The 26,118-nt window shown below is 37.6% G+C and overlaps 1 protein-coding gene across 3 annotated transcripts in view; it reads right to left on the reverse strand.

Annotated features, from left to right (window-relative positions):
• The window catches only part of CDK19 (cyclin dependent kinase 19), a 199,993-nt gene that overhangs the window by 113,738 nt on the left and 60,137 nt on the right, over positions 1 to 26,118 (reverse strand). For all 3 annotated transcript variants that reach the window (XM_043592112.1, XM_043592113.1, XM_043592114.1), the window contains one exon: positions 12,757 to 12,832. In XM_043592112.1, coding sequence (XP_043448047.1) covers positions 12,757 to 12,832 — 76 coding nt within the window. The remainder of the gene's footprint in view (positions 1 to 12,756; positions 12,833 to 26,118) is intronic.

A 26,118-nucleotide genomic window follows, 5' to 3' on the forward strand; every position in this document is an offset into this window, starting at 1 on the left:
TCACACTTACATTCTGGATTCAAGGTAAGAATCTGGGAACAGTTAGAATTTCTTTTCAGAATCTCCTAATGAATTGGGAAGCCCACAAGTCAAGCAATTTACAGATACCACCGTATACATTTAGCACAAAACAAAAAACAATGGTAATTCAAAGGTACCCCAAACCACATGTGTATCACACCTCAATTACATACACGGTCCACAATTAGGTATGCATCTCGGATCTGATTAGCATTTAGGTATTATCATAAAAATGCCTGATTCTTAATAGACGTAAATATGTTATTTCATTATAAATTACTTTCTTCGCCTTTTTTTATAATAAAGGAATATAATCATTTTTTAAATTACACATGAAAATAGGTTATGTCATCTATGAATTTCAGTTCAGGGTAGTAAAGGAAACTATAGAATAATTCTTATAAAGGGAAAATTAGGTCAGCTGGGATTGAGAAACACTGCTATAGTTACTGGACAACAAGGTATGTGTATCTTAACTTCACTAGACAAACTGTTTTCCCCAGTGTTGTAATAATTTATAATTTCACTAGCACTGTATTACAGTTCCAGTATTCCAAATCATTGCAAATACTGGATACTGTTACCAATCTGGTGGGCAAAAAAGTATATCTTATTGTGGTTTTAGTTCCTATTTCTCTGACAATATAATTGAGTATCCTTTTTATTTACTGGCCATTAATGTTTCACTTTTTTTTTAAGTTCTCATTTAACTTTTTAGCCTCTTTTTCTATTGGATTAAAAATACCTAACTTTAAGAATTCTTTCTGAGGGGGAATAAATTAAAGTGAACACCATGCCAGCAATATCTAAAGAGCAAAACCACAAATAAAATTAGGCTTATTAATCAGATCATTTTAATAAAAGGTGGTATGCACACTTATCAGAAAGGCAGACAATCTGGAAGGAAAAAAAGCTTCTATTTTTTTAAATTAGAACTTAATTATAGAGGAAAAAAAGTGATAAAACAGCTTATACTCAAACCTCAGTTGCTTACTACACTGCAAATAAGATTTTCAAATATCTTTTTCTTTTCTTGATATAATTTTTTAAAATTTCTTTTAATGTTTTTATTTATTTTTGAAGGAGAGAGAGACAGAGCATGAGCAGGGGAGGAGCAGAGAGAGAGGGAGACACAGAATTTGAAACTCTAAGCTGTCAGCACAGAGCCCAACGCAGGCTGGAACCCACAAACTGTGAGATCATGACCTGAGCCGGAGTTGGATGCTTAACCGACTGAGACACCCAGGTGCCCCTTTTCTTGATGTAATTTTAATAAAGAATACCTAGCATGTTCTTGGGCAAATTTTAATCCTCTGGCAATTATTTTGTTTCAAATGCTAATTTACTTTCAACTATCTGAATGCTATATTGTCTAACAATACCAGTAAAATCTGTAAACTGTAGAATTTCCAATTAATTAATACAAATGTCTTCTAAGAAAAGTAGTCTATTCAAAGTTGCTCTTTGAGTGTGCTCAAAAACTTGTAAAGCAACATTTATGTTCTATCAGTTTATCTCATTCCCATTACATGCTGCCCTTTATAATAAAATAGATTATCTGCTTTTGAACAATAATCTCCATCCTTTCAAAATACAGTCTATTAACTCTAGCTTGTATCTGTTCAAGTTCTACTTTATCTTGACTTTGCAACATTCTGATTGGTTTTTTGTCATTTAAGTGAAAGACCTATATTAAAAATGTGAACAGCTTATGTCACCAGAAAAAGAGATATAAAGCTAAAGGAACAGAATAATGTGAGACTATGTCATTATGATAATCCAGTGGTACTTGAAGTAACTAAATTCCTTTACCTAATTATGCTAACTTCTTTGCGGCTTTCCCCTGTTTCTGATGCCTATCACTTTAGATTACCCTGTTCACTAGCTCTCTCCACTGACTCAAGACAGCTACTGACTGGCCAGGGACCTCCATTCCTCATTTACCTGGTTACTACCTGAAACCCCACCAGCTGCCAGGTCCCCTGGACTGCCTTAGCTCCCTCATTATCCCCTCCCTCCTTTTTTCCTCCCAGGCAAAATCCTTGTCCCCAGTCCTCACTGCTTGGATAATACAATTTCTATTCTTGCCTCTGGCTGCTGTAAAACTCCACAACCTCTGACTAATCTTCTCCAATCCCTACTCTAGTTTCTAATGCCTCAGACCCCCGGCCAGGGACTTGGACCTGAAGAGCCTGTTTCCATTTAGAAAACTAATGACAAGACACAGCCTCACGTGTAAGATTTTAATTATGAACATGTTTCTCCACCGAAACAATAAGTAGTTCTCGTACTGCAGTACAAGAGTACTATAACTCAGTTACCTATAGGCTAAACAGGTTTTGGTGTGGTAGGCTGGTAACCTGGGCATGATTTTTATCAGTGTTCCCTGAGGCAAAAGGCATTTCAAACAACCAGCTTAAAAATAAAGCCTTCCACCTTCCCCAAAATACCAGTTCTATAATCTCTCAACAAGCAACACTATGTTACAAAGAGTCGTAATCAATTTCCGTTAATTGACTGAAATACTGGAAGGAATGGGGCGGGGGGAGGCAAAACCGTATCTGCTGCTATAAGTATATTGTAATATAATTCAGCATTCACAGACCACAATAAAGTAACTGAATTTTTAAGGGCATATTTACTGGACCTCTACTTAATATTATTGATTTAAGCTAAGGCCACCAACAACTTCCTTTCCTATCACATTAACAAATTCAATTTTAGAAAAAGGAGGAAACCTAACCTTCACTGAAACTGATTAAGAACCAAAAGGCTTACGTGCTTTAATTTATCTTTACTACAGTTCTGTGATACTAGGTACCATTAATCCCATTTTAGACATGAAGAAACTAAGGTCCACAGAAATCAGATACATTGACAGTTGGTTTATAGGATTAATAATTTTTATTAGGCCAAAAAAGAAAAGAGAGATTGGATGTTTAATTCTAAATCCAAATAAATCAGAATAGTCTGAAGGATGAATTAGAAATAAAATTATAAATTAGACATATTTTAACCCAAAAGTTTGGGTGCATTGTGCACCACTAAAATGCATACAAGGGTCAGACTCTCTGCTCCCAAAGGCAACTCCTCCCTCCTAAGAACTTTTAAGATTCTTGAACATATTTGGAAAGAAACACTTTGTCAAAATACTTTGTGCAATTTAGCTGATATTCCTGTTATAGGGTAGAGCTGAGAATGACCTAGAACATTAGCAAGAACCTCAGAGAATCTGAGAAACCCAGACAACCTGTGGACTGTTGTATGGCCCACTTCCTTGGAAACGTCAACCCTAGAAGCAAATCAAGATGTAAGCTGATTCCCTGTTAAAATAGCTTCATCTTTAAATCCCAAGTATACTTAAATGTAATTAATTAAAATGGTTTCATTTCTATAGCTATCTAGAAAATGGGTCCTTGTACTAAGAGCCACTTGCTCAAGATGTTCAAAAGTAATGGTGAAGTCTAGACAGGACTCCAACTCTACCTGAATCCAAAGTCCGTATTCTCTCTCACTTTACAATCTGAAACCAAAGGCTTAGGTCTTAAAATACTGTGTTTTCCTATGTCGATCTCTTATTCTGAATCTAGAATTACCAAAATTTATGTTAGATTTTATAATTTTGTATTTTCTACAGTAATACATTTTAAAACTTAAATGTATAGCCTCTCACAAATAATCCACTTTGGGAGCACCTGGGTGGCTCCATTGGTTAAGCATCCGACTTCGGCTCAGGTCATCATCTCACGGTTCATCTCATCTCACAGGTGGTGCAGAGCCAGCCTGGGGTTCTCTCTCTCCCTCTCTCAGCCCCTCCCTCACTCTCTCAAAATGGATAAACTTAAAAAGTAATAGTAATGGGGTGCGTAGTGGTCTCACTCTTTTTTTTTTTTTAATTTTTTTTTTCAGTTTACTTATTTGAGAAAGAGTGCATGTGCGAGTGGGGAAGGGGCAGAGAGGGAGGGAGAGAATCCCAAGCAGGCTCTGCTCTGTCAGCGCACAGCCCGACCCAGGGCTGGATCTCACCAACCGTGAGATCAAAACCTGGCCTGAAACCAAGAATCAGACACTCCACTGACTGAGCCACTCACCTGCCTCTAGACGATTATGACAGACGATCATGTTAAAAATCTACTGGGGGAAAAAAAAAAAAAACTTTCTACCCTTAGTGGTTTTCACAAAAAAATTTTAATACTATACTTTGACTTTGTCTCCTTCATAGAAAGGGTCAAATACCTGAATTACACATCTATTTGCACAAATCTATACTTCTATCGAGCTGGACATATATTTAAGGAAAAAAAATCTGTATTCTGTACAACATAAAAGCAACTGAGATATAATTAAAAAATCTTAATGAGAATAAGCAGCTATTTCTCGACTTTCAATATATGAAACTTAACAAAATAGTTTTAAGTTTAACAAAAAGAGCGGGCCTGGGTGGCTCAGTCATTTAAGCGTCCGACTTCGGCTCAGGTCATGATCTCACAGTTTGTGGGTTTGAGGCTCACGCCTGGCTGCACGCTGGTGATGTGGAGGCTGCGTTGAATTCTCTCTCTCCCTCTCTCTCTCTGCCCCTCCCTCACTTGTGCTTTCTTTCTCTCTCTCAAAAATAGATAAACTTGAAAACAAAAAAGTTGATGAAAAGAAATATTTTAGTAAGAATTGCAGCCTTACCCATAGACATGTTAAAGTTTTTCTCAAGGAATCACCAGAAAACACACATTTTATCAATTCCAATTTATAAAGTTAAGAAAGCAAAAGCTTGGGACGCCTGGGTGGCTCAGTCCGTTAAGTGTCCGACTTCAGCTCAGGCCATGATCTCACGGTCCCTGAGTTCGAGCCCCGCGTCGGGCTCTGGGCTGATGGCTCGGAGCCCGGAGCCTGCTTCCGATTCTGTGTCTCCCTCTCTCTCTGCCCCTCCCCCGTTTATGCTCTGTCTCTGTCTCAAAAATAAATAAACGTTAAAAAAAAATTTTTTTTTTAAGAAAGCAAAAGCTTATTCCTTGATGACAGGGGAGAGTTCCAGGCATTCCATAGTGGCCTGTTACATCACCAGCGTGGCAAGGGAGGTGAAGAAATGGTGGCAAGTCTTTTAACTGCCACTCCACCATGCCTGCTCTGTGCTAGGCAGGGGCAGTCCACCTGTTACCAGTCATCAGGAGAGCATCAATGCTGGGGTGCCAGTGGTCACATACGCTCTGGAAAAAACTATACAGAAATGAATGAGGAAGTGGCAAACAAAAACCAGCAGTCAGGAAGACAGCAGTCTGACAGGAAGTCAGGTTTTCTCGAGTTCTCTTCCTGCCTCAGCCAATGCCCTCTGCCCTACTTCCCCTGACTAATTTTCCTTTAAGTCTGTCTTCACTTTCTTTCAGAACATCTCAATATTTTGAAGAGTACTCATGAGGGTTTTTTAGTTTTTACTTTACTTTTTAAAGACTGTATTTATTTTTAAAAATGTTTATTTATTTTGAGAGAGACAGAGTATGTGTATGCAAGTGGGAGAGGGGCAGGGAGAGAGGGAGAGAGAGAATCCCAAGCAGACTCTGTGCTGTCAGTGCTGAACTCAACACAGGACTCAATCTCACGAACCATAAGATCATGATCTGAGCCAAAATCTCGTTGAAACCTTAACTGGCTGAGCCACCCAGGCACCTGAAGATTTTATTTTTAAGTAATCTCTACACCCAACATGGGGCTCGAACTCACAACCCCAAGATCAAGAGTCGCATTCTCTACTGACTAAGCCAGCCAGGTACTCCCTCGGGAGTTAGATTTTTAAATCTTTCTTACAGCCCACAGAACCTAGTATGATGAGTAAATGTTCTACCAATTTATTTTGATAGTTGAAATTTACCTTTGTATCACTCCAGATAAAATTACATGTTATATAAAATTAATGGAATCTCCACTCTTATGGGAAAAAAAATCTATATTTTTGCAAAGAAAAAAAGTCTAGAAGACTATACACAAAATGTTAATAGTGAGTATGTCTAACTTAGCATAATAGATGCTTTCAACATGCTTTTCCCATACTGTCTGAGAATTTTATTTTCTTTCTTTTAAGTCTATTTATTCAAGTAATCTCTACTCCCAATGCAGGGCTCAAACATACGACCTGGAGATCAAGAGTTGCATGCTCCTTAGACTGAACCAGCCAGGCACCCCCTGTCTGAGAATTTTATAATGAACATATCTGAATTTCATAACCAGGAAGCAAATTAATGAGATGTGAATTAATGGCATTCACCACATTTCTAATCCAGCAACCTTATGATTACATAAGACACAAAGGTAATAAACTTTACATTAGAACTTCCCTTTAATCTCAGGCTAAAAATGTTAATGTTCACATGTTCCTGATATGTCCATCACCCAGAATTACTCCCTGTGATGGCATATCATAAACTGGAAGCACTATACACAAGTACAAATAAGGTTCAAATGAAATTTAAATGTGATATGGCTGGGACGCCTGGGTGGCTCAGTCAGTTAAGCATCCGACTGCGGCTCAGGTCACAATCTCACAGTTCATGAGTTTGAGCCCCGCATCAGGCTCTGTGCTGACAGATCAGAGCCTGGAGCCTACTTCAAATTCTGTGTCTCCCTCTCTCTCTGTCCCTTCCCTGCTCACACTCTCTCTCTCTCTCAAAAATATATAAACATTAAAAAAAATTTTTTATGTGATATGGCATTCTTTATAAATGAGACTTGAAGTAATAACACATTTTAGTTCTTTTTAAAAATTTTTTTATGTTTGGGGCGCCTGGGTGGCGCAGCCGGTTGAGCGTCCGACTTCAGCCAGGTCACGATCTCGAGGTCCATGAGTTCGAGCCCCGCGTCAGGCTCTGGGCTGATGGCTCAGAGCCTGGAGCCTGTTTCAGATTCTGTGTCTCCCTCTCTCTCTGCCCCTCCCCCGTTCATGCTCTGTCTCTCTCTGTCCCAAAAATAAATAAACGTTGAAAAAAAAAATTTTTTTTAATTTTTTTATGTTTATTTATTTCTGAGAGAGAGAGAGAGAGAGCATGAGCAGGGGAGGAGCAGAGAGAAAGGGAGACACAGAATCTGAAGCAGGCTCCAGGTTCTAAGCTGTCAGCACAGAGACTGATGCAGGACTTCAACCCACGAGCCCTGAGATCATGACCTGAGTTGGAGTCGGACACTTACCTGACCAAGTCACCCAGGCACCCAACACATTGTAGTTCTTAAACATCTTCCCATTCTGTACACATTCTTCCAAGTTCATTCCATGGCTGCAAGTTCTTTGACTTCTTTTCTCATCTTCCAACCCTGCTCTCTGAAATTCTATGGACAACAGTTCCACCATTTTGGAGTAATGAGTGAAATGTTCCTAATGTTCTCCACATGAAGAGCCTCTTGCCTATGTGAGACTATATGAACTAGAAAATACTAGGAGTTATATATATCATGGGATAGAGAAGAAAAAAAGTAGAAACAAGCTGTATCTACACTTTAATTTATGGTGTTGTCCACATTCTCCTCCATCTAGCCGTCCCTCTTCACCCCTTGACTCTCAACCAGCTTACCTTCTCTGTTCTACCAAGTCAAACAGAAAAATCCAATTCTGCCTTCTTACACTGGGCTGCTAATGAAGAGAACTGTACAATCCTGCAGACTGGTCCCATGACTCACCACCTACTTTAGATGGACTATAATGCTTCTATAATCTTATCTTTGATCAGCAAATTTTCACATATCCTTCATCAATTACCTCAAAGGCTCATCGCTTAACAGCACACCCACAAGAAAGAGGCACACAAAAATGCAACTACCTCATCATCCCCCTAGCAAACTGACATACGTTGACACTATCCTGTCTTCTTTCACTGGAGTTTCAGAAGACAAACTAGCTGTTCCATTTCCTATTCAAGGTCAAGACCTCCAGCTATGCTTGTGATCCACTGGGTTTTACAAATTCCTCATTTACAGACCCTTTACCCACTAATAAAGCCATATAGCTTTATTGGTTCTCCCCCCAAATTTTAAGCATAGCATTTATGAGCTTTTTTTGTACTACACACCCATGAAACCATCATGACAATCAATATGATGAAGACTTACATTCTCCAAAGACACCTCATACTCCTTTGTAATATTTCCTCGTTTCCTTTCCCATCCTCAGGCAATCACTGACCTACTATCTACCACGATAGATTACTTTGCATTTTCTCAAATTTTTTATAAATGGAAGTGGGTAGGAAAAATATAACTAGGGGAAAAAAGACTGTTAGCTATGCCCATGTGCAGAGCTGTGGGCATGTCCAGGAAATAGCTAAAAAAGGCTCTAATTTCTCACCTCTTAAGGCTATACCAACACGATATGAAGGCTAGAGCAGAGTCTCAAATTAAACAGCAATAAGTCACCACTACATACCTATTAGAATGGTTAATATCCAGAATACGATGCTAGCAAGGATGGAGAGCAACAGGAATTTTCATTCATTGCTGGTGGGAATACAAAATGATAGAGCCACTTTGGATGATAGTTTTGTGGTTTCTTACAAAAGTACACAAACTCTTTCCATACAATCCAGCAATTGTGCTCTTGGGGGTTTACCCAAAAGAACTGAAAGTTATGTCTACAAAAAGCCTGCACACAATGTTTACAGCAGCTCTACTCATAATTGCCAAAACTCGGAAGCAACCAAAATGTACTTCAGTAGATGAATGGATATACAAACTATAGTACACCCAGACAATGGAATATTATTTAGTGCTAAAAAGAAATGAGCTACCAAGCCATGAAAAAGATGGAGGAATGTGAAATGTCCATTACCAAGTCCAAGAAGCCAATCTGAAAAGGCTACATACTCTATGATTCCAACTATATGACATTGTGGAAAAGACAAAACCATGAAAATAGTAAAAGGATCAGCAGTTTCCAGGGGCCAGGGAGGGGGTGGGGGAGGTATAGGATAAACGGCAGAGCATAAATGATTTTTAAGGCAGTGGAACTATTCTGTATGCTACAATAATGGAAGATACGTGTCATTAAACATTTGTTCAAACCCATAGAACATACCATACCAAGAGTGAACCCTAATGTAAACTATGAATTCTGGATATCAACATAGGTTGAACAAATCTACCACTCTGGTGGGGGATATTGATAATGAGGTAGGCTATGCGTGTGTGGAATAGGGAATATATGGGAAATCTCTAGACTTTCTACTCAATTTTGCTGTAAACTTAAAACTGCTCCAAAAAATAAAGTCTGTTAAAAAGAAACATACGGCAGGGTACCTGGGTGGCTCAGTCAGTTGAGTGTCTGACTCTTGGTTTGGGCTCAGGTCATAATCCTAGGGTCATGGGATTGAATCCCACATTGTACACTATGCAGAGCAGGGAGTCTGCTTGAGGCTCGCTCTCTCTCTTTCTCTCTCTCTCTCTCTCCCTCTGCCCCTCTCCCCAGTTCATGCTTGTTCTCTCTCCCTCTCTAAAAGAAATTTAAAAAAAAGAAGAAGAAAGAAGCATATGGCAATTTTGGAGTTGAAAAGTACAATAACTAAAATAAAAATTTCAGCAGCATATTGGAGTTGGCAGAACAAAGAATAAGCAAACTTGAAGGTAAGCAATTTAAAGTATCTGTATGATAAATAGAAAAATATAATTGGGAAAAATAAACAGAGCCTCTGAAACCTATAGAACACCATCAAGCCTATAAACGTGTATATGATGGGAGTCTTAAGAAGAAAGGAGAGAAAGAAAGAGGCAGAAAGAACATCTGAAGAAATGATGGCTGAAAACTTCCAAAATTAGATGAAAAACAGTAATCTACACATTCAAGAACTCAACAAACTCCAAACAGAATCTACACTTACACACATATAATCAAACTGTCAAAAGACAAAAAGAGAATCTTGAAAGCAACAGGAAAAATAACTCCTCATGTACAAGAGATTCTCATAAAATTAACTAGTGACGTCTCATTAGAAACTATGGAGACCAGAATGCAGTGGGTTAATATAGCCAAAGTGATGAGAAAAACAAGAATTTTGTATCCAGCAAAACTAGCCTGCAAAAATCAAAGGAGAACCAGGTGAGGAAGGAAAACAGAAGAAGCAATTATGAAATTCCCAAATACAAAAATGAGAGACAATTCATCACTAGCAGATTTGTTTTATAAAAATATACTAAATGGAGACCTTCAGTTAAAATGAAAGGACTACAGACATTAATTCACCTACACAGAAAATAAAGAGCTCTGGTAAAGAGGAAAACATGGATTAAAAAAAAAAAAAAAGCACAAACATATTTTTGTTTGTAACTTTTTTTTCTTCTGTATGATTGAAAGACAACTACATAAAGTAATAATTATACAACTATGTTAGCAGGCTTATAATGTCCAAAGAAGGATGTATGCACTTAGCCACTACATAATAACATCCATGTTAAACTTGTGTCAAAATCACTATCACACTGGGGCTAGGTCACTTAGGTAGTGATAAAATACTATTCAATCTAGAAACTACATACTTTCTGAAGGTCTATTAAGCAAATTCTCAATAAAAATATGAAGACTGTGAGGGGTCATGCTTTTCCAGCTTCTGCACAGCAAAATAAACAATCAACAAAATGAAAAGGCAACGTACAGAATGGGAGAAAATATTCGCAAACCATACATCTAATAAAAGTTGGGGCGCCTGGGTGGCTCAGTCGGTTACGCATCCGGCTTCGGCTCAGGTCATGATCTCACAGTCCGTGAGTTCGAGGCCCGCGTCAGGCTCTGTGCTGACAGCGCAGAGCCTGGAGCCTGCTTCGGATTCTGTGTCTCCCTCTCTCTCTGCCCCTCCCCTGCTCATGCTCTGACTCTCTCTGTCTCAAAAATAAATAAAAACATTAAAAAAAATTAAAAGAAAAAAAAAGTTAATGCCCAAAATATATCAGAAACTCCTACAACTCAACAGCAAAAAAGAAAGAAAAAATAGGCAGAGGAACTAAACAGACGTTTTTCCAAAGACAAAATGCAAATGGCCAACAGGTATATGAAAAGGTGCTCAATATTGTTAATCATCAAGGAAGTGAAAAGCAAAACCACAACTTAGATACCACTTCACACCTGTATAATGACTACCATCAAAAAGACAAGAGAGAACAACTGCTAGTGAGAATGCAGAGAAAAGGTAACCCATGGAGTCCTCATCATAGAGAAGTCTCTGTTTCAAAAAGAACATCTACAACTGGGTTTTCACTTCCTAATAATTAATACCTTACATATCAGGGTTTTTTTCCCCCCAATGAACTCAGAAGAAGTGAACTCATGTTATACTCGATTATGGTACAATAAAATAGCAAAATTGCACACCATATTCATATTGGTTGAGATAATAATGTTTAGGATTTTAGAAAATTAAAAATCACTTACCAAATGCTTATTCTGATAGGCCATTACAAATACCACTTAATAGCTAATAGAAAACTGCCAACTTGGAATTTTCTAAACAATATACTCTAAAGCAAACTCAGGATCATGGACTGCCAGTAGAATTTTTTTTATTGTTTATTCATTTATTTATTCAGCAAACATTTATGGACCACCTGCTATATGCCAAGCACTACGGTAGGAACTGAGGATGAAAAGACAGAGTCCCTGCCCCTTAAAGTGTGCACAGTCTAGTGAGAAGTTCCCATTCCGAAAGCAAAGAGTTTATGACTAGAAGAGACTTTAGAATTCCCTTATTTCACAAATAAGGAAACTGGCACTCATGGCTAATTAGCCATTCAGGCCAATGGACACTTAGGTCTACAGATTTCCTGCCTCATGTGTTCTTTGCACTACACTTTTCTTTGACCAAGAGTGATGATGGAGTACATCCATTTGCGTGATAAGAAACATGCAACTGTGGGCAGCATACGCAAGTTACCAAATTAGAAACAGAAATACCTAATGGATATAGACAATATAAATATTTAACAATTTAGAGACAAAAATCCCTAATAGATGTGTTATCATGATAAAGCCCCAATAAGAAACTGAAGAACTAAAATAAGAAAGAACTAAAATAATAGTAAGCCTTCTAAGTCATAATTATGGTTTTCCCTCTGTTTACTGATCTGTTAAATGGGCATATTAAAAGTACTTATTTCATATGATTGTTGTGAAAATTAAATTAATTAATACTTGAACGCACTTAGTAAGCCTGGTACCTATTGAATACTTAGTAAATGTTAGGTATTCTTAAGGACAATCATTTCTTAAACGCACAAGTATGTCATATAAAGACAAAAAAAAAAAAGAAATGATCTTTCTTTAAGAAATTATCCTATTATTATGATAGTCTTATTTTTCTAGCAACTAGTAAAATCTAGTACTAAAACATGTATTTCAGAAAAAATATTTTATATGTACAATATCTAATAACATCACTCCTTTCTCTATAAACATATATATCAGTCCTAAAATTATAAGGAAAATGGACATTAAATTATTAAATTATTAATTATATTCATTCATAATTTAAATTAATGAAATCATCATTTAGTTCAGTATTCCCAATATTATAAATCCTAAATATCATTAAGAGAATGTTTAAAGATAACTTTCAAGTAATTAAAAAGTTTATGCAACTTTTCTCATATAAAACATCATTAAGCTAATTGACATCTTTGAAATAACTATGCATGGAATACATCAATGAAACTATTTTATATTAATATCACTCATCATCCAATATCCATAACAAAATAAATAACATATTGATATCCACTTACTGCAATCTCTCTACAAGCCGACATGGATATTCCTGTGCCTTCAATTTGCTTCAATGCATATTCCTTTTCATCTTTTCTGCATATGAACAAAAAAAATTATTTTTTCTAAACATTATTTTTAGACTCAAAATTATAACTACAAAAACAATAAAAATGCACTAGTCTCTCAGTGATATGTAAACACTCTCACTATGCATGCACTGCTTACTGCTTCTGATAATATTTCAACTACAGAAATACGAAATACCAAAAAAAATAAAATTCATGTCACAATGAAAACACTAGACAGAGCCAAAATACAAAATTCAAAATTGAAACAGGATACTAAACACAGCACTACTTTCAAAAAGTAAACAAGCATAAATATAAACTCAAGCATATTGCAAGATAATTCTACTGCTGTCTTAATTATCTGGAATCTATGAAAGCATTCTGTTATAAACATTAACTGCAAAAATAAATGATAGATGCAAACTTCTATATTTGTTTAAAGTAACTTTATAGTATAAGATCTATTTAATAGGAAGGAAGAGCTATAGCCATTTGGACACCTTAGTTCTAACCTAGGATAGGGGGTGTTCAAAAGCCATAAGACCTCAACCAAAAGCCTTGGAAAGACTTCAAAACTCTAGCCACCAACATCTCATTCTCAAGAACTCCAGGAAATCCTAGTAGTTACAGCAAATTTTCCAAATAATGTAGGTAGGTTTAGGAATTCTGGGAAATGCCAGTAGTTACCAGGGTGCTCAACCAAGGGAAGACAGCAGTTTAATAATAATAATAATAATAATAATAATAATAATAATAATAATGGTGATACCCTCCATGAAAAAACAGTATCACATGAGCGGCCAGAGCAACACAATATCCATGGGGTATTGACACCAGAACCGGCCACAGAGAAATGTCAAAAATGTGGTTCATATTGTGGGTTGTTCTAATAAAAGTATTGTCCATGCCCTCTGAGTTTTGTCTTTGATTATACTGGAGCCTCAACAAGCTTTATCATGTCATGATGGTTCTCTCAAATGATAGCACCTAAATGGTGTCACCTTGGTCCTATGTACCTATTCCTTATTTTCCTCATTCTGTGTTTACTAGCAGATGAAGCAGTTTAAGAGGTTTTTGACAATATGCATTTTAAAATATCATTTTACGCGCCTTTTAAAGATTTTCACAATCATCTATGTTTTGGGCAAATAAGTGAATTATAGTTACTTCCTCCCATAATCCGTTTGAAAATTACATCCATTTTTCTTCCACTATATGGCATTCAGGAAATAATTAAGCCTCATTTTAACAAACAGAAAACACACCAGATACATCAACAGAATAGACTGTTATGCAATTATTAAAATGATAATCATGACTGTCATCAGAAACATGGAAAATGTTTACTATGTATTAGTGAGAAAACACATATTCTACCATATAAAAATATTCATATATATAGACATATGCTGAAAATGATATAAAAAATGAAAATCAGTTGTGTTGAATGTAGGAACTTAAGCTAATTAACTTTCGTGCTAACGTTATATTGTCTTTTAAATCAGAATTAGAGGGAAAAAGAAAAAAGCCAAAATAATTTGACCCTCTGAAAACAGTCCCCTATTAAAACAGTCTTTAGTATTTTCAAAGTAATATCTTAGTCATGTTTTAAAAAGCAAAGTCAAAACTAGGGAAAGTTTAAGTGATCATTTTATCCTTTTTCTCTATCCTGTTTCCTCCAAACATAAAGCTAGACTTTTTTCAGACCAGCCAGAAGCCACTAAGAAGTACACACAGCAGGTGACTGAATGTAATTAAAGCCAAATGTCCCCACCACCTTAAATGTATGTGTGGGTATGCGTGGAGAACACTTATATCTGAGATGCTTAACATAATGCTTACAATGTGAATTTCACATTTAGTAATTAATTTAACTACCAAGTATATATTGCTAAATATTTAAGAAATGTATTAAATTCTGAAAACAAAATTACATAAGCTTTTTGGCAAAACTTTCAATGAAATCATAATTTTTTTAAACAAAAATATTTCAATCCCCAGTTCCCTAAATGAAGTGCTCCAGAAGCTCATGTAATTGCATGGTTTTATTTTTAATACAGTAAAGAATATTACACAATCTGGATAGGTTATCGTTGCTATGGAAACTATAAGATTTTTTTTTTTTTGCAGTAAGTCAAAAAGTGCAAAATTAACACATCACATTAATGACTTTTGAATTTCACATCCAGTCTGTCAAAAGAATTTGAAAGCTTGAGTAGAAGAAACTGAAGCATGGGCCTTTACTATGAATTATATGGATGGGATCTAGGAACAAACCCGGTAATTATTTCACTTAATAAGTTTAAATATAACTTCCATCTGCTAAATTAGCTAAATACTCAGAGATCTGCAAACTTAAGATTTACCTGCAGCTTTGGAATTGAGGGGGAAAAAAGTACGTGTGTCCTGACCGTTTCTCTTGTGTATTAACTGTCAGACAATAAGTGATAATGTGGCACCTCTGAGGTTCAAAGGTTACAAAGAAGTGGCAGAACCCAGCAGGCACATGGGACTCACGTTCACCACTGTACTATGTCAATGCCAGTCTTTGGTCAGATGCCAATAACTTAGTTTTGAAAACTACAGATGCGTCCTTTCCCACAATGCCCACAAACATTTCAATGATTAGCACATGGGGCAGAGACGCTTTATTGCTCTCAGTCGATGGGAGTGTTGCCCCTCTTGGGGACCTTCTCCAAGTGGTGATAATTCATACCCCACAGCTTATGTGTCTCAGACACACATAACATTAAGTATCATAAAGATATAATTTGTTCTTTTATATGACAAGGCTGAAAAGCAGGTGAACCTGGTGAACCTGCCCTGGACTGCTATGACAGCCTGGCTTTTAGAGGCAGCTTACTTCTTTCTTAAAAGTATTTCAACATTACTTTTACTTTTAAATAAAATACTTTATTATTAGGGTGCCTAGGTGGCTCAGTCGGTTAAGTGTCCGACTTCGGCTCAGATCATGATCTCGCGGTTTGTGAGTTCGAGCCCCGCATCAGGCTCTGTGCTGACAGCTCAGAGCCTGGAGCCTGCTTGGGATTCCGTGTCTCCTCTTCTCTCTGACCCTCCCCTGCTCATGCTCTGTCTCTCTGTAATAAATAAATGTTAAAAAAAATTTATAAAAAAATAAAATACTTTATTATTTACTGTAATAAAGACAGACAAAGCAATTGCAAAATCTTCAGAGAAACTGCTTTCTAAATTTTAGTGCACATTAAGTATTATGGTTAGAGTAACTGCTTATTGAAAACAATCAAAGGAAAAAATTTTTTAAAAAGGTGGGGGGGAGGCGGGCACTGGGGTCTCTCAGGTGGTTAAGTATCTGACTGCAGCTCAGGTCATGATCTCCCAGTCCGTGAGTTAGACCCCCGCATCAGGCTCTGTGCTGCAGCTTGGAGCCTGGAGCCTGGAGCCTGGAGCCTGCTTCAGATTCTGTGTCTCCCTCTCTCTCTCTGCCCCTCCCCACTCATGATCAGTCTCTGTCTCTCAAAAATGAATAAATGTTTTAAAAGATTAAAAAAAAAAAGAAAAAAGAAAGGAGGTTACTAAATAAATCCAGGAAGAATCAAAAATATATAAATCTTGGGGCGCCTGGGGGGCTCAGTCAGCTAAGTGTCTGACTTCGGCTCAGGTCATGATCTCACTGTCTGTGGGTTCTAGCCCCGCATCGGGCTCTGTGCTGACAGCTCAGAGCCCGGAACTTCTTTTGGATTCTGTGTCTCCTCCTCTCTCTGCCCCTCCCATGCTCATGCTCTCTGTCTCTCAATAATAAATAAATGTTAAAAAAAATTTTAAAAAAATATATATATATAAATCTGTAACATAAACATGGATATATTTAATATGTAACTTTTTAAAGACATTTCTTCTATATGGCTGTAATGTATATCAAAACCATGTGGGCTTCGCTCTCAGTAGTGACAAAGAAAAACAATTATTCAACAGGAACATTATGTAATAACAAAATAGAAAAACAAATTTGGCAGAGACTGCAATTCTATTAAATTTTCCATCGGAGACACTATGTTCTGGAAAACCCGTGATGCAAGCAATTCTATAGTTAGTAGAAAATATAAGAAGCACGTATTTGCGCAAATTGTAGAAACTGTTGTCTTAAAATGAAAGCTTTGTCCCAGGCAGAAAACCATTCATGTCCCAATTTGGTAGCCAGCCTCCAATCACTTTTAGCAAGGTGAAGCACCATTCAGCAGCCTATATGTACAAGTATAGTTAAGGTCTGGCCAAAACTTTATTTCTTGGCCCAAATCATGGCCCAAAAGCTTTTTGATTCTTATCAATAATACTACCAGGGCACCCGGGTGACTTAGTTGATTGAACATCCAACTCTTGATTTCGGCTCAGGCCATGATCCCAGGGTCGTGGGATTGAGCCCCGCATCAGACTCCACACTGAGTGTGTAGCCTACTTAAAATTCTCTCTCTCCCTCTGCGCCTCTCTCCAACCTGTGCTTTTTCTCACTCTCTAAAAAAGTAAATTAATAATAATAATAATAATGTGTCCAGATCAGCCCTGGACCATCTTTGGTCCTAAGGATCTATGACAGACAAAAAAAATTAGAAGCATCTTTTAAGATAAGATGAGGAAATTCAAACTCAAGCAAGGCTGACATAAAAATTTAAGTCTTCAAACTGAGTTAAATCCCTTTGTTGTTGTTGTTTAGAAGGAAAGCCAAAAAAGGCTTACTATTTTAACATCAGCCAACAAACAACTACTGAGTAAATATTATATGTCCCAATATGTGCCAAATTCTAAGGATGAACAAAATTAGAGACTGACTACCCAGACATCATGGAGTTCACAATCTACCTGGAAAGAGATTCTGGGTGGGTAGGAAATATAAACAAGTAACTCTGATATGACTTCCACTGTATCCAAGAGGTATGCATAACAGGCACAGAGAGAATGAGAACAGTATTTCTTTCAGAGCTTTAGGGAAGGTAACTTAACTACACAAGTGATGCCTTTAGGGGAGGAGTTTCCCCAGCAGAGAAGTGATGAAGGGGTCAGAGAACTGGAGGCAGAAGTATAGCATGAGAAAAATAACAGAGGAAACTACTAATATTCAGTATGGCTGGAAGCTGGGTCATGATACCAAGGAGCAAGAGAAGGTTAGAAAAGTAAAAGGAAGGGACCCTGTGAGTCCTGCAAAAAAGCCTGTGTTTCATATATCAACAGTGGGCAGCAAAATGTTTTTTGACCAAAGTATGTGTTAACAGATCTTTGCTCAGAAAGATAACTGTGGTAACTACAAACTGGTGGCAGAGCAAACATTTGGGAGTTTGCATCAAATGTCCAGATAAGAGAAGATGAAGAAGCAGATTAGAACAGTAGCAGGAGAACAAAATGGACTCAAAAGACATTTCTGAGTCAGAACTGACAGAACTTAGTACAAATTTGATTCTGTAGGTGAAAGGAAGACTCTGAAGACAGATAAAGTTTCCAATTTGTCTAATTATGTAAACAACACCCCCACCCAGAAAAATGATGGCATGAATAAATGGAGACAAGGTAATATCAGATTTTATTGTAAAGACAATGAAAGTCATGTATGAAGATTAATCTTATTAGGAAGGATTGAGATCAGAGGTGTGAAAAACAATTAGGACATTGCAGCAATGTAAGTGTGAGCAGGTAAGGACCTGGAATAGTTTTCTACACCTTAGCTCCAAAACAGGTTTAAGACAACTCTGTTAAACCCTCTTCCTTTTAAAGATGGGGAAGCTAAGCAAGCAGCCAGGAGAAGAGCTGAGACTAAATCTTCCAGTTCCAAGTCCAACACTCTCCCTAATAGAGTGGTCACAGTAAGACTGGAGAAGAGAAGGGACACTTGTGACCATCATTCTTATTTTGTGTTTGTTTTGTTTTCGTTTTTGTTTTTTTAGAGAGCAAGAGCATGAGTGGAGAAGAGGGGCAGAGGGAGAAAGAAAGAATCCCATGCAGGCTCCAAACTCAGCATGGAGCTCGATGCAGGACTTGATCCCACAACCCTGGGATCATGACCTAAGCAGAAATCAAGAGTCGGACACTCAACTGACTGAGCCACCCAGGTGCCTTGTGACAGTCATTGTAAAAAATATTTAATGTTTATTTATTTTTAAGAGAGAGACAGAGACAGAGTGTGAGTGGGGGAGAGGCAGAGAGAGAGGGAGACACAGAACCCAAAACAGGCTCCAGGCTCTGAGCTATCAGCACAGAACCCAATGTGGGGCTCATAAACCCATAAACCGCAAGATCATGACCGAAGCTGAAGTCGGATGCTTAATTGACTGAGCCACCCAGGCGCCCCTTGTGACAGTCATTCTAGAAGAGGAATTGGTAGGACCAAATTAGTAAGTAATGAAGATGAAGAAGGCTAAAGCAAGAAGTGTGAGGTTCTGGGCTTGGTTGATGATATCATTAATAACAAGACTTGGGCAGATCTTAGAAGGTTCTTCAGCTCATTAAGGATTCTTTTAGATAGAAAGAAACTCCAGTGGGGCAACTGGGTGGCTCAGTCGGTTAAGCATCCAACTTCAGCTCAGGTCATGATCTCACGGTTCGTGAGCCCAAGTCTCACATCCAGCTCTGCACTGACAGTGAGTAGCCTGTTTGGGATTCTCTCTCTCTCTCTCTCTCTCTCTCTCTCTCTCTCTCTCTCTCTCTTCTCCCCCCCCCCCCTTGTGCTCTCTCTCTCCAAATAAATAAACTTAAAAAAATGTGTTTTAATAGGGGCGCCTAGGTGGCTCAGTTAAGTGCCCGACTTTGGCTCGGGTCATGATCTCACGGTTCGTGAATTTGAGCCCCGCATGGGGCTCTGTGCTGCCAGCTCAGAGCCTGGAGCCTGCTTCCGATTCTGTCTCCCTGTCTCTCTGGCCCTCTTCCGCTCGTGCACTGTCTGTCTCTCAAAAATAAATTAATTTAAAAACCATTTTAAAAAATTTTAATAAAAAACAGAATTGAGAAAATGACATCATCGGAAATACAGTATCCAAGATAGTATAGTATTACCAGTTTTTATGAGTAGGTGCTATCAATAAGGCACTCTTCAAACAATATGACACCTGAGTCTTGCCAACAAATTTTTCTTCAAGATTGCTGACATAAATCAATATCCTATCCCTTTCTTTTAATATATGGTAATTTGGCTTAGCAGATTGAAAGGCTTGCACATCACTCATGGAAAAGAAAAAGATACATGGAATGAAATTTGGAAAAACAAAAACCAAAAAGCTCATTTAGTTTTATGTTGGTATCATTCTGAGTGACCCGATACCATTCATTCAGTATTCAGCCAGCCTAATAGTAACAATTCCTTATTTGGAAACTCTTTACTTTATAATACCGTAACATTTTTAAATTTCTTACCATGAAATTTTCCGAAAATGAAAAACAAATGGCAGTGATATTCTATGTGTCTGTCTACACAGCTTCAACAATTATCACCACATGGCCAGTCTCGCTTCCACTGCCTCCCCTCTTCTTGATTATTTTGAAACAAAACCCGGCATGTCATTTCACTCATAAGTAGTTCAACACCATAATATTTTTAATTTATCAGGAGTATTTTTGTTTAAATAATACACTTAAAAGGAGTCTGAAATATTGAAGATCTTGTTAACACAAGTTACTCTTAATATTTTCTATTCCCCTTATTAATAGAAAATGTCAAATACTACTAGCATCTTCTTTATGCTTTCATCTATCAAATATTTCATCTACTCATTCTCTAAATACCACCAAAATACAATAATAGTCCCCTTATTCAAGTTCAGGATTCTCTTGCAACACAGAAATTTGACAACAGTTTTTGTTTTTGTTTTGCCTTCATTCTTAGAAAAATTGCCTTTATTTAGGTTCTTTTCTCAAAAACCGATTAATGCATCTCTTTCTCTAAAAAAACAATCCTCATTTTATACTATGCCTTCATTTAGAATTCCAATTCAGATAAACATTTACTATTTAATTTAAAGGCTCTAAAATGATAAAATTTCAGAAACTCCTATGATGGCAAATTCTTATTGCTCAGAAGTGATTTTAATTAAAATAGATCTACAGTAATGCTTTAAGATTTAAGGTGTCAAGGTGTTAAGTTTAAAATATAAATAACTGGGACGCCTAGCTGGCTCAGTTGGAAGAGTCGTGACTCTTGATCTGGGGACTGTGAGTTAGAGCCCCATGTTGGGTGTAAAAATTACTAAAAAAAAAAAAAAATTAAAACATAAATAAGGACTGTATTACACAGAAAGTAATTATTACCAAATATTTAGTGTAAACGAAAGCTTTAATATAAGATATTATCTTCCTAAGGAGAATTCATGAATCTCAAATCATACTTCCTTGCTAGAGTTTAATATGGCAAGTAATGCCAGACTCTCCTTCCAGAAATATTTTACTAAGAATGTGCTATGCGCCAGGCATTGCATTGCGTTGGGCTCTAGGAACAGTAGAAGAACAAGATGATCCTTTCCCTTGTGAACCTTTACACTGAGACACACAAGCAAGTGACACGATCTGATAAGCACTATAGAAGATGCATATGCAAAGCACATCAGATAAAGAATGGAAAGAAGGCTTTGGTTCTGGTGGAGGGGATAGATAGAGGGCTATCAGCTACATAATTTTCAAAGGGAAAATGTGAGTGGACCTTAAGAGATGAGCAAGATTTCATTAAGCAAAGAAGAGGTGCCAGGGCCTTAAGGACACCAGAAATGCAGGGACAGTCCGAAGATTAAAATCTATGCTATATTCAAGAAACTGGCAGGAGACCTGCATAGCTAGAACATAATAGATGAAATAAGAATGAAAAGAACAGAATAGAATTAGCAGAGTCTCATACAGTATGCTTATAAGTTGGCATTCTCACTGTATAATGGGAAGCCATCAGAGGCTTCCAAGCAAGAGAAACATATGATCAAACAGGTATTCTCAACAAGCAGATAGTGTGCAGGATGGATCAGCAGATTTAAAACCAGAGGTTGGGAAAACATTGTAAAAGTTATGGCAAGCGTTGATAAGGACCAAAATCAGAGTACATATAGTTAAGAATGGAAGGAATGCATGCTAGAGGCATTCCAGAGATAGACTCATCTACTGTGGCCAAATATATATAGGCACACTGTAGGCATTAAAGAAATATTTGATGAGTAAATGTGTATGCACATGTGTGTATGTATATGAGAGAGAGCTGAACAGACAGAAAAGCAGCTGAAGATCACTGACGTTCCTAGCCAGTGTTGTCACAGTGAAAACAGGGCCATTTATACTATACCTTCTACAATCCGCCTCCTCAATAAATAATAATACCGACAATGAGCCAGTTTGCAAGTAGAGAATAAATTCATTTTGGACATGGTGGTTCTGAAGTGGCTACTGGATAGCCAGAAGAAGATGAACAAAAGGTAATAACAGAAATGGAATTTGGAAAAGAAAATATTACTACACAGGCAACTGTTAAAACTATAGATGTAAATGCGATTACAAGTTGGGGCGCCTGGGTGGCTCAGTCGGTTGAGCGTCTGACTTGGGCTCAGGTCATGATTTCATGGTTTGTGAGTTCAAGCCCCGTGTTGGGCTCTATGCTGACAGCTCAGAGCCTGGAGCCTGCTTCAGTTTCTGTGTCTCCCTCTCTCTCTGCCCCTCCCCTGCTCGTGCTCTGTCTCTCTCTCTCTCTCAAAAATAAACATTAAAAAAATATTAAAAAAAAAAAAAGTAAATGTGATTACAAGAGAAAGTGCTCAGTAGAAAAAAAGAGCTGAAAATGGTGACCATTGCTCTTTCACATCATGGTACCTAATTACCAGGGTAAACTGACAGTGTTCATAGCACAGGTAAAGGGACTCATAGGCTTCCCCTGCTCCAAAACCCGCTGGTGGCCAAAGAACTTAAAGAATTAATAATAGGACCCATAACCCATTGATAGCACCCATGCCCCTGGGGTTGGTAAGCCCTTCTCTAGTAAATGCCACCTTCTAACAGGCTGCAGGAGGAGAAACGTTCAAAAGACCTTGATATTAGGCAAATCTAGATGTGAGACACTCTACAAGAAAATTGGCCTGGCACCTAAAAAGAAAAAAAAAAAAAAAAAAAGATAAAATGGGGAAGGAGTCTATTTAAGACATGTAACAACCAAATATTGTGTATGAAAATCTTGACTAGACTGTGGTTCAAATAAAAACAGCTACCCCGAATAGCCAAAGTAATGCTGAAACAGAAAACCAAAGCTGGAGGCATCACAATTCCAGACTTCAAGCTGTATTACAAAGCTATAATCATCAAGACAGTATGGTAATGGCACAAAAACAGACACATAGGTCAATGGAACAGAATAAAGAAGCCAGAAATGGACCCACAAACGTTTGAGTGCCGCATCAGGCTCTGTGCTGACAAGTTCAGAGCCTGGAGCATGCTTGGGATTCTGTCTCCATCTCTCTAAGCTCCTCCCCAATTCAGGCACGCGCTCTCTCTCTCTCTCTCTCTCTCTCAAAAATAAACATTAAAATTTTTTTTAATTAAAAGAAAAAAGAAATGGACCCACAAACATATGGCCAACTAATCTTTAACAAAGCAGGAAAGAATACTCAATGGAAATAAGACACTCAGTTCAGCAAATGATGGTGGGAAAACTGAACAGCAACATGCAGAAGAATGGATCTGGACTATTTTCTTACACCATACACAAAAATAAACTCAAAATGGATGAAAGACCTAAATATGAGACAATAAACCATCAAAATCCTACATGAGAAAATAGGCAACAACCTCTTTGATCCAGCCACAGCAACTTCTTACTCGACACGTCTCCACAGGCAAGGCAAACAAAAGCAAAAATGAACTTCTGGAACCTCATCAAGATAAACAACTTCTGTACAGCAAAGGAAATAATCAGCAAAACTAAAAGGCAACCAAGAGAATGGGAGAAGATATTTGCAAATGACATATCAGATAAAGGGTTGGTATCTAAAATCTATAAAGAACTTACCAAACTCAACACCCAAAAAACAAATAATCCAGTGAACAAATGGGCAAAAGACAGGAATAGACACTTTTCCAAAAAAGACATCCAGATGGTCAACCAACACATGAAAAGATGTTCAACATAACTCATCATCAGAGAAATACAAATCAAAACACAGTGAGATACCACCTCACACCTGTCAGAATGGCTAAAATGGAAAACTCAGGCAACAACAGATGTTGGCGAGGATGCAGAGAAAGGGGAACCCTTTTGCACTGCTGGTGGGAATGCAAACTGGTGCAGCCACTCTGGAGAACAGTATGGAGGTTTCTCAAAAAATTAAAAAAGAGAGCCACCCTACAACCCAGCAATTGCACTAGTAGGTATTTATCCAAAGAATACAAAAATGCTGATTCAAAGGGACACATGTACTCCAGGTTTATAGTAGCACTAACAACAACAGCCAAATTACAGAAAAAGCCCAAATATACATTGTCTGATGAATGGATAAAGAAGATGTGGTAAATATATACAAGGGAATATTACCCAGTAATCAAAAAGAATGAAATCTTGCCATTTGCAACAACGTGGATGGAACTAGAAGTGTATGATGCTAAGCGAAGTAAGTCAGTCAGAGAAAGACAAATATATGATTTCACTCATATGTGAAATTTAAGAAACAAATCAGATGAACATAGGGAAAGGGAAGGAAGAATAAGATTAAAAACAGAGAGGGAGGCAAACCATAAGAGACTCTTAAATACATAGAACAAACTGAGGGTTACTGGAGGGGTGTTGGGTAGGAGAATGGGCTAAATGGGTGATGGCCATTAAGGAGGGCACTTGTTATATATAAGCACTGGGCGTTATACGTAAGTGACCAATCACTAACTTCTACCCCCGAAACCATTATTACACTGTATGTCAACTAACTTGGATTTAAATAAAAGGAAAAAAAAAACAGCTAAAAAGCTTTATTTGTAGGACAGCAGTGAAAATCCATAGACTAGATGTTATTTTATCATGGCTAATTTAATTTTTTAATTTTTATTTTATTAATTTTCTTTTTTGTTAAGTTTCTATTTATTTATTTTGAGAGAGAGCAGAGGAAGGGCAGAGAGAAAGGGAGAGGGACAATCCCAAGCAGGCTTCATGCTGACAGCACAGAGTCCAATGCAGGGCTCAATCCAATGAACTGTGAGATCATGACCTGAGCCAAAATTGAGTCAGATGCTTAACTGACTGAGCCACTCAGGCACCCTGTGTTTTATTAATTTTCTTAAGTAGAGGATAATGGTATGATGGTTATACAGAATATCCTCATTGTCAGGAGATACACATTCAAGTATTTTGGGGTGGCATGTCATGACACTGGCAGCTTAATTTCAAATGGTCAATGTCAGCAAAAGACACACACACACACACACACACACACACACACACACACACATATATATATGTATATAGACACACACAGAGTGAGAGATAAAGAAATACAGAAAAATGGTAACAAGACTGAAATCTAGGTGGAGGGTGTGTGGATGTTCATTGTTCTACAGTTTAAACTTTTCCGCTTTTACAAAACTTTTCTTAATTTAAAAAAAAAAACAAAGAACAAAGTAACAAGCAGTAGTTAGCAAGCTAAAAGAAAAATAAGGAAGTTGTATACAAAAGCCAAAAGACAAGTATTAAAACGTAGCTGGGCAAAAGCATCCAATGTAGAAGCAAAGACAAAGAGGAGGGAATGGAGGAAAGCTGGTCGTATTTGGCAGCTGCTGGTGTTTGACGAGACCATGGACCAGTAGATTATGCACTTTGCGCTCAAACTCTCTCAAGGACTGTACTGTACTCTACTTTGTTATTAGAATTACTTGGAATTGACTCATGTCTTTTTTCCCCATCTCCAAATGAGGAAGGAGACTATCTTACTCATTTCTCTTTATTTTTTAGGAGCTAACAAAGTGCCTTGCAAATAGTAGAAACTAAACATTTGTTGCACTGAAATAAATGTTTTTATTAGTCTCGATCAACTTAAAAAATATTTTCAGCATCATAGAAAATCTGGAAAATTTTATTTCCTTAAAAGTTTATTTGGAGAGAGCAGGGGAAAGAGAGAGAGGGAAGGAGGGAAAGAGGGAGAGAGAATGAGTAGGGGAGGGACAGACAGAGGGAGAGAGAGAGAATCCCAAGCAGGCTCCGGGCTGTCAGCACAGAGCCCGATGTGGGGTTCAATCTCATGAAACCTGGGATCCTGACCTAAGCCGAAATCAAGAGTTGGATGCTTAACCAACTGAGCCACCCGGGCGCCATTTAAATTTTTTTTTTAAGTGAACTCTACACCCAGCGTG

The sequence above is a fragment of the Prionailurus bengalensis genome, chromosome B2 (genome assembly GCF_016509475.1).
Source record: "Prionailurus bengalensis isolate Pbe53 chromosome B2, Fcat_Pben_1.1_paternal_pri, whole genome shotgun sequence".
NCBI classification, from domain to species: domain Eukaryota; kingdom Metazoa; phylum Chordata; class Mammalia; order Carnivora; family Felidae; genus Prionailurus; species Prionailurus bengalensis.